Source organism: Diprion similis, chromosome 11 (genome assembly GCF_021155765.1).
Source record: "Diprion similis isolate iyDipSimi1 chromosome 11, iyDipSimi1.1, whole genome shotgun sequence".
Lineage (NCBI taxonomy): Eukaryota > Metazoa > Arthropoda > Insecta > Hymenoptera > Diprionidae > Diprion > Diprion similis.
Genome location: NC_060115.1, coordinates 2,259,522 through 2,268,551, shown reverse-complemented (window position 1 = coordinate 2,268,551; position 9,030 = coordinate 2,259,522). Strand labels below are relative to the sequence as shown.

The following is a 9,030-nucleotide window of genomic DNA, read 5'->3' as shown; positions in this document are numbered from 1 at the left end:
TCGACTATTTTTTTCTACCAGATCAGGCGCGGTGCGTTGTGCGCATGCCTAAATACGTATGCAAACAAGGATAGATGGACATAGATACAGCATTGTTCATTAGAACCTTGAGATTCCGGCTAATTTTTTTTCAGTCCAAAACAAAATGTGAACTCGATTCTATCTAAATTATGCAAAAATGACTCCCAATCTCTCACGTTGGCTCATATAGAATCGAGCTGGCATTTTATTTTGGATCGGAAACAAGTTAGTCAGAAGCCGAAAGCATTAATGAACATTACCGTATATACCCCGTGCTTGATTTTCTTTCTCTTTCTATCCGCACAACTCTTCCCCTGCATCTTGTTGTCTACTCTATTTCGTATTACGTCTATGCCAAGCACGACTCGATTGTCAAGCCGCGCCATCTGTTAGCCTCGTCTCGCAACCTCCTGACAGTTATATATGACAGTTTGGTCGTCGACAGAGGTTAGAATCAGAAGACGAAGAATACGAGGCGGCCTCTGAATCTTCGCCCTATTTTCACGTCGGTTCGTGCACTCATGTGCCATGGAGGAGGTTGACAACATTATTATTCATTCCCTGCGACAAATCGGCTGGTGAGTGCACCGATCGCCGAATGATCCCGTAACCCTTCCTTGCTCCTTCATCCCGCGTTATATGGTCCAGAAAAGTGGGTGGTACCGGTTTTGTTGTTAACCTACTTTTACGATGGTCGTTGTTGATATTCTGTAACTCTGGGGGTGTTTGGCAAAGTAACGCAATTTGGCCAAAAAATTTCATTCATTCGTTCATTTGAATCCACAAATTTTCAGCAACGTCGAAGAAGATGTGACCAGCTTGGGCCGATTCAACACCGAACTTGTTGTCGAGGCCACCGTTAGGTGCCTGGATATCATTCGCCCTGGACTCGGCATTTCCACGATTGTGCCTGCAAACATGGCAGCTAGATTTAGATTGGGGGCTACACTGGCTCAAGCATGCTCGGTAATACTGTCAAGGAAGAAATGGTGTGTCAAAAAATAATTTGACTTGCAACATTTGCAAATTTTTATTTTAGGAACTTGGGTATCGAGGCGATATTGGCTACCAGACGTTCCTCTATAGCTCGGAGGTCGACCTTCGACGATTGTTCATGTTCCTTATTGAAAAATTACCTAAGGAAAGCGACAAGTCTTTAAACGAACCGACTAGCAGAGTTGCTCTGCTTGAACGTCAAATATCTGGGGCAGTTTCCAGGGATCTTTCTCTCCCATGGCTACCGCACTATTGTCACAAACGTGGCGTTAGAAACAAGGGATGCACAGATAGGCGATATCGGAGCGTGGACTTGGATATATCAACCCAAGGCCTAGGAGACGGTAATATTTGTTTTCCACATGAGATGCAATTTTTATACAAAGTTATGATTCTTATTACAGATTTCCAAGACTATCGTGTTCACTATCAGAAACCAATCACTGATCAAGTACCGGATGATGAATATCTTGTGCCTTCTCTTGTATCACATAATGCTAAGTTAATTCATGAGTCTGCTACTAATATTATCGAAAGGCTCCAGTGGCTCGATACGCACAGATTGAACGACGAGACAGTGGAAGATAAGGTGTACAGCAAAAACGATGTTCAGAGCAGGTTTACTTTGAATCAGAGATTGCAATTTTCACAAGTAAATAAAGTTAATTATGTTGTTTTTACGCCATGAATTATAATTTTTCTTCATACCGATTGATATATAATTTTGTTCCACAGAATACTCCAAGCGAAGAAAAGATTCCAGTTACCCAAACACGTGCAGAGACAGTAACGTCATTGAGTCGAGAAGAAAGGCGAGAATTGAAAATAGATCAAGTGAAATTAGAGTGTGAGAGTTTGAGAAGTAATTTAGATGAACTTCAAGTAAACGTGAAACAATTATCGTCAAAATTGTCCCAAGTGCACGTGACTTTGAGTAACGCAGAAAAAGAAGTCAAGGATTCCGAGGAAAGGAGAAAAATCAAAGCTAGAACTTATGATTTACTTCCAAATGGTGAAGAAAACATTCAAAAATTAGAGGCAATGGTTGAAGCTAGCGCTAACAAATTAATTAATCTTGCAACTCAGTGGGAACGGCATCGACGTCCGTTGGTGGAGAAATACAGAGACGAGAGAGCCAAGTATTCGACAAAAGCCGTGAGTAGTAACATATACTTTTTTTAATGTCCCCGAATTGACTTAGACGATGTCATATAATTAATACATGCTTTTTGAATTTGAAACAGAGCACGAGTCGCAAAAAATTGGACGAAATAAGATTATTGAGAGAAAAAGAAAAGGAGCTCATCGAAGAATCTCGTAACAAAGATCAACAATGTACTCAGCTACTTGCAGAGATACCAAAATTACCAAAAGAAGTCAACAGATCCGCCTACACTCAGCGTATATTAGAAATAATCAACAACGTAAGAAAACAGAGGTGCGAAATAGACAAAGTATTGGCTGACACTCGAGAGATACAGAAGGATATAAACACCCTTACTGGACGATTGGAAAGGTCGTTCACAGTCGCGGATGAACTGATTTTTAAGGATGCAAAAACAAACGAGGCTTCGAGAAAAGCTTACAAACTATTGGCTACTCTACATTCAGACTGTGCAGAACTTGTAACGTTAGTAGAGGAAACTGGGGCTACAGTGCGAGAAATAAGAGATTTAGAAGAACAGGTAAAAAGGAGTGCAGACGTTTCTCTGTAAATAACTTAATTTCACATGAATTGTTGACGTACTAATTTTTTCTTTTCACGCATTGCAGATAGATTCCGAATCAGCTAAAAACGTCGGGGCAAATCTTGAAAGAATTACTGCGGATTTGAAGCAAATGAAACAAGAAACTGCTACACTGATGACCCAGCTCCAGAATAAAAATTCGTGATAGCTCCGATACGTGGTCTGTAGATTTAAGTAACTGCCTTCCGAGGTCTAAGTTGTAATTGTTAATCGTTGATAAAAAAAAAGAGAAATAGGGCGCTTGCACGGGCCCAATCAATGCTTGTAACTGCCGCTAAAGTACGTAATAATAATCGTTTGAGCACGGCCATCGAGTAGAAGAAAATTGATGGAAAAAATAAACAGAAGAGCATCATCGCTCAAATGATATTAATTGCGAAGCCTAAGATTAGAAGATTCCAAATTTTCAACATCGTGTAGTTTATTTTCTTAATTTTCCTACGCAGAGCTTCAAATTGATAAAATTTGTCATCATTATGCATAAAATATAAATAATTATACACAACAGTACACAAATATCATAATATCAAGCTTGTGAATAAATATGTACAAATATGTAAAAGCTTGATAGTATACATCTACTTTACAATGGACTCAATGACTACAAATATACTGTAACTATAAGTAACAGAACGTGGCAGTTTTTTGCAATGGACTTCATCGACCCAGTTGTGACTGACTTAAGCTATTATTTTATGAGGTTGAACGCAAAGTGTAATTGTTAACAAATGTAACCATTATAAAAAAAAGTACCAAATTGTTCAAAGAATCTATAACCGTTTGTTTTTTGATTTATTTACCGAAATCCGCTTCCAATTCGATGTCGTAGTTCGTAAATTTCGGTTCTGGGAGTATCTTCCTTTAAGTGAAGTTCAGATTCTTCAAACCTTTCAAAAGAATTAAGTTCCGTCAGATATTTCATCTGTGAAATTTATTACTACCGTTGTATTACAGAAATAAATTTTAGATTAGAAAAATGATGAAAAGTTGCAAATAATAGCTGTGTATGAAATGTCTACAGTTAATCAGCGAGTTTGTCGAGCTCTGCTATCAACTTCTGGGGGTATGTAATTCTCCTCCTCAACATTCTGTGGCTTCTCCTCAGTTAGTTTCTCTTCTACTTCATTTTCTCTACTCTCGATTATCAGGTCGATCTGTTCCTCATTCTCAAAGAAGGTTAACACTCGTTCTCTTTGTTGAAGGTCCTCCTTAATCTTGGCAATATTTTCTAGTCGCTGCTGTTTATCCAATTCAGCCAGCTGCTGGTCAATCACAGACTGCCTTGTCTTTTCCCACTCAGAAAAGGCCTGAAAAATACGTAATCAAAATTCTCATACTTTTTAATTGTTACAAATATGAAACTATCGAAGGAAACCTACCTCAAGTTGGGAAGCAATGTCCTTCTCCTCAAATTGGCTGACAGTATCTTTCACTCTTTTCTCCATAGCAGCTTCTAGACTTTCATTCACCAGATCAGCAGCTGCCAACATTTTCAGTTCCTCATTAAGAGCTTTGATTTGGTCAGTGATTTCGCTCTCTGCAATTTTGGCCAGTTCACTTTTGACCAATTCTAATCCGTCGCGATAGAGAACTTGCTTTGTGTCAGTCTGCGTCCATTCCTTGACCAAACTAGTAGCTGCATCATATTTCCCATAAAGCGTAAGCCCAATTAGCTGATAAGTTCTCCCAATCGAATCACCCATGTGTTTACCATACATGGCTAATGTTTTTCCTACTAGATGAGCTGGTTTTTGCAGGTCAAAATGATCGTCGAAGTATGGATTCCTAAGAAATCTGACTCGCACTTTAACCACCTCTTTGCTCTTATCTATAACAGGCTCCGGCTCTTTCCAACTGTCTCCTGGATTCTTGAGGTACATGTGACAGGCATAGACGACGAGTGCGTTTGATATTTCATTCTCGAAATCTTCCTGGAGCATCAGTAACACTGCAGCACGTGCAGCGGATGTGTAATCTTTACTTTTTACAAGCGAATCGATAAGAATGTTGAGGGCACAGTGGTCGGGAAAGACTCCGTAGTTTAGTCTGTCATGTAATACAGTAAGAAGCCCGTCGATGCGATTAGCTTTCATGAAGCTCCTAACGACAGCGTATTGAGTCGAGTCTAACATTTGTGATGTTTCCGATGTCCTTCTCAATTTGGAGAGGAGATCAATCAGCTCGTCGATCTCCTCACCGTCTCCCCTTATCGCGTTTGCAAATATATCTATGTCGACCGCGTTTGCCTTACTCGCTTTGGAATATTTCTGACTAATCAATACGTATAATTTCTCTAAATCTACCTTTTCCAGTAGCGGGTTTGCGAGCCGCTTTTTCCACGCCTCGTCGCAGCGGTAAGCATCGGAGAGGAACGTTCTTTTGCAATTCGAGACGTTCTTCAAATGTACCGCCAGTCTTTCGCAAATTCTCACCGTCTTCCACATTTTACCGATTCTTGAATCCTATGATTTTCGTCAGTTAGCTTCTTTGCGATATTTATTTACTGCTTCATGATTACGAGTTTCGAGGTTAGAATCAGGGTTAGAAAAACGATCGGCTGCTTCGTGAGAAACTGTCTGTTTGCCGAATAAAAAGTATGGCCAACTTACATTGGCTTCGAAAACAAAGTCCCTAGATCGACTAGTTGGACATTCCGATTGCCAAGAGGTTGGGGATCCGATTTGTTTGGCGAATATATTGAATACGTAATACAAGCTGGACAAAATGTAGCGCCAATTCAATTTGAATTATATTGCGAAAGATGAAAACGACTCGATTCCGGCTTGATTACCACAAACCCAAAAATGGGGAATCACTGACCCAAAGTGCTGGTGATTTAAATGTTTTACAGGAAGGCGCTGATATGAGATGCAGCCAGTAGTGACATCTCACTAAGATACCGTCAATGTAACAAACTAATCACGCTGCAGATTTAAAAAAATTAAAATAGAAATCAGATATTTATTACCTTTTTCCGTTTTAGAATGTTCAATCAGCGGGACCACATTTCTACCACGACTGCAGAATTAACGAAAACTATTTCTCTTCCAAAGACAGTAAAATTAATTTACCGCTGTCTATGCGTTATATTACAATTGGATACACTTTTGATTTTATTTCATTAATCTTTGGTAAAAAAATAGTTGATCAAACTATGAGAACCTTGGATTAGGGGCTTCTATCTTCGAAGTACCTTTTGAATAAAGAAGTGAGATTTTTTTTAACAGTGTATGTCTTTTCCCCAACATTCTGTGATACTTAACGGAATTAGAATTCACGTGCCATCATACTTTACCAATTGAGCTTAAATATAAAAGCTTAAATCTTCGCATAACGATCGGAGCAAAAATAGGTTGCATCGGTATGGGTTGAAATAATCGATGAACTGACTGAGACTGAGATATTAAAATCTGTGCATGCCAGAACTAAGGACAACTCCGTTATTAAGGGCCAGGACACGCCAGGCACTCGTTCGTTCCTGGCACGGCATACCTTGATCGTTCTAGTTTCCTCATGGAATAAATATGCCCTGCAATATGAGAAACATAAATTCGCTTGATCGGCATTCCAATAAAATATACTCGCTTAAAAATATTGATCATAGCGTAGGAATTATAACGCGTACGCGGTATAAGACATTTTGACGAGTCCGCTCTGTGATGTAATCGTAATGCAATCTATCAGTTCATCGTTTCAGGGAAATTTCACGAATGATCATTCACAGAACTGGAAACAAATTTACAGACTTTGCCTTTATTTTGTTACATGATCGTGTGTAGTGGTACAATATTTCTTAGGATGTTTCGAATCCCACGATGAGACCGTTCGAAGGTACCAGAGTCTGTAACTGGTTTTTTCTGCTAGCATTATTTGCGGCCCTGCAGCTGGTTCTCAGTCACGTAGATATCGAAGATCTCGAGATCTCTTGAACTCTTGTGTAACGCGTTTCTTACGTGTCGTTTCCATGTCATTCTGCATCTACCGTTTGCTTCGCCAGATTACGATTTTCCTGTTCCCACCGATCTGCAGACTTCCGAACGCTTGGCGGGAAAATTTGAATATCTACGATGTCGCGGGTCCTCGTAGCTCCCTTCAGGGGTGTTGAGGCTAATTTTGTTCACCAAACAATCGCCCCTCATTTGTAAAAAGGTTAAGCTGTTCCCAGAAGCACATAATATTATACCACCACGATCATGTAACTGTACAATTGTACATGCATATGTATAATTTTTTTCTCGCTCGCAAGAGAAGTTCTCCGCTACCGCAACACGACATCAGATTATAACCGACGAAATCTCGCCGCGCAACGGATTGGGCAAGTATTTTCAAGTAAATATGTGGGTACTACTCGACTGGTTCATGGATGGTTACCGTTCTGTTACATCATAAAACGTACCGCCGATTCCAAGCAGATTGCAAACACAACGGAGTAAAACGCGAGTCTTGTTTTCCGTCCTCTATTTTTCATTCCTTCTTTTTTTTTTTTTTTTTGGTCGTCATGCAGTACACAAAAGATTTCGTGGGTGGCACAAATCCGAAATTTTATGCGCCCCAATGCATCCTAAGACGTAGTTTTAGTAGACGATATACGGATTGGTACTCAAGGAAAGTGGTATGTAATAATAAAAGTAATTTTCTATCGCACTTCTTACCGTACTCGAATTTGATGTGACCAAATCAAAGCCCGACAGCTGCGATGGCAGGAAGATTTCTGTGGCTCTCTTTTTGGCGCCACGTTGCTCAACGACGACGCTTGTTGAAGTAGAGGTTGGATCCTATAATAGAGTGAATAATTGACAGGTTCGTCAAGATAATGGAAAATGGAAAAAAAATGGATTCAACTTAATTCGCTTATCGGAATTGTCAATCGCGTTCTGGACTTTTTATCTATAACGGTCAATGCGAATATAATACTTTCATAATACACGGTGTCACACTTTGTTATCAGGTCGTGGTTTACCAGAAAAGATATGGACTGAAAATATTCATTACACTGAAGCGAGCATGCGGCTCACGAGTGTATATATATATATAGGTATTCATTCGAATTACCGTCATTGCCAAAAGATTTCGGGTACCGAGTATAACGGTGACATGGTGGTGCTTAATTTGCAGAAATAAAAAACGGTGCTCCGGGTAACGAATTAAACAGGAATTCACAGATAGGTGTAGATAGGAAAGCTACTCCAGTCATTGTGATCGGCAAAAAGAAAATGTCTATTTTCGCACGTTTACATGGAAGTTGTACAATCATCCGAGCACCGCGTTACACTTTCTCTACGGAAACCTTATTTTTTGTCAATTGCGTTGTGTCATGGTTTGACAATTAAGTACCCGCTAAATTGATGCGGCGATTCCCGCACCGAGGATGACGATAAAAATACTCTCGACATTGCAAGATTCTTTTTCTGTTTACTATTTTCTGCGGTACAAAATTCTACGTTTTTGTGTCTGCACCGCAGACGGAGGACTGATTAAAGTGCTAAATCAATTACGCAGCCCAGCTTAAAAACACAATGCAGTAATTCAGGTTTACCGATCTCCAGCTCCGAGAAAAGACAAACTGTTTGCGCTTCTCCGTGATTTCTCGACCGCAGCAGAGAGCTGGAAGAGCGTAAATCTCGTACACGAGACGGAGTCGAAACGATAATTGGATGAATCGATCGATGGACCGGATTGAACGAACCGTGTCGCAGTTACGTAACTTTCAATCGCTATAAAAACGTGTCGCTATTACGAGGACAAAATTGTGTATCACGTAACGGGTGTAGTATGAATGAGCAGCAAGTCGAGTCTGCAAGGATTCAAGACTCACAGCCGCGTGACAGGTCTGAATTGAATTTCACGGATTTCTTACACGGTGCATACCTACGTGTCTCAAACTAAAACTCATAGCGAGCATACAGTGACGAACTGCGTGATATTCTAAACCAATGATAGTGCACGCAACATGTGACGTGATTCAACGGTGCATAATATGTCCTCCATCCCGTGCCAACCGCAGAAACGTTCGATTGGAAACCGGAGTGTGCAGCAAGCGGAAAGTAAAGATTTCCGAAGAAAGGCGCTAAACCCTGCACGCAGGCTTCAAGAAAATCAGCCCCCTCCCCTCCCCCCTTTAAGCCGCATAGAAACATCCTCTCCTCTCGTGGAATTTGAATAAATTTGGAGAGGGTGGACCCCGACGCGCGAAATATCGAGGGTGGAATTTTCGAGAAAAGCAGGAGCAAAGGGCTGCACCGCCCTTAGCACCGTTCCTGATCCT

General features: G+C 40.4%; 2 protein-coding genes across 3 annotated transcripts; one reads left to right on the top strand and one right to left on the bottom strand.

Moving 5' to 3' along the window:
• The first annotated feature begins 399 nt into the window (after positions 1-399).
• LOC124412229 (coiled-coil domain-containing protein 22 homolog) lies at positions 400-3,505 on the top strand. 2 transcript variants are annotated; one of them, XM_046891944.1, is made up of 7 exons: positions 400-599; positions 816-987; positions 1,061-1,361; positions 1,422-1,668; positions 1,734-2,172; positions 2,262-2,702; positions 2,791-3,505. In XM_046891944.1, the coding sequence occupies exons 1-7, from the start codon at positions 550-552 to the stop codon at positions 2,908-2,910; spliced, it is 1,770 nt and encodes a 589-aa protein (XP_046747900.1). In that variant the 5' UTR covers positions 400-549; the 3' UTR covers positions 2,911-3,505. The 2 variants fall into 2 exon arrangements, with proteins under 2 accessions (XP_046747900.1, XP_046747901.1); XM_046891945.1 differs by having other exon boundaries at positions 402-599; positions 1,422-1,669; positions 1,753-2,172.
• Positions 3,506-3,555: 50 nt separating this feature from the next.
• On the bottom strand, positions 3,556-5,359 carry LOC124412230 (28S ribosomal protein S27, mitochondrial-like). Its single transcript, XM_046891946.1, has 2 exons — positions 4,145-5,359; positions 3,556-4,072 (listed from the first exon to the last, which is right to left on the bottom strand). Exons 1-2 carry the CDS (start codon positions 5,207-5,209, stop codon positions 3,791-3,793), a joined length of 1,347 nt encoding a protein of 448 aa, XP_046747902.1. The 5' UTR covers positions 5,210-5,359; the 3' UTR covers positions 3,556-3,790.
• Between the last annotated feature and the right edge of the window lie 3,671 nt (positions 5,360-9,030).

Coding starts and splice junctions, on each gene's coding strand:
- LOC124412229 (XM_046891944.1), top strand. CDS start 550: ATGGAGGAGGTTGACAACATTATTATTCATTCCCTGCGACAAATCGGC. Junction 1,362..1,421: donor AACCCAAGGCCTAGGAGACG/GTAATATTTGTT, acceptor TTCTTATTACAG/ATTTCCAAGACTATCGTGTT. Junction 1,669..1,733: donor CAGAGATTGCAATTTTCACA/AGTAAATAAAGT, acceptor ATACCGATTGAT/ATATAATTTTGTTCCACAGA.
- LOC124412230 (XM_046891946.1), bottom strand. CDS start 5,209: ATGTGGAAGACGGTGAGAATTTGCGAAAGACTGGCGGTACATTTGAAG. Junction 4,073..4,144: donor ACATTGCTTCCCAACTTGAG/GTAGGTTTCCTT, acceptor CGTATTTTTCAG/GCCTTTTCTGAGTGGGAAAA.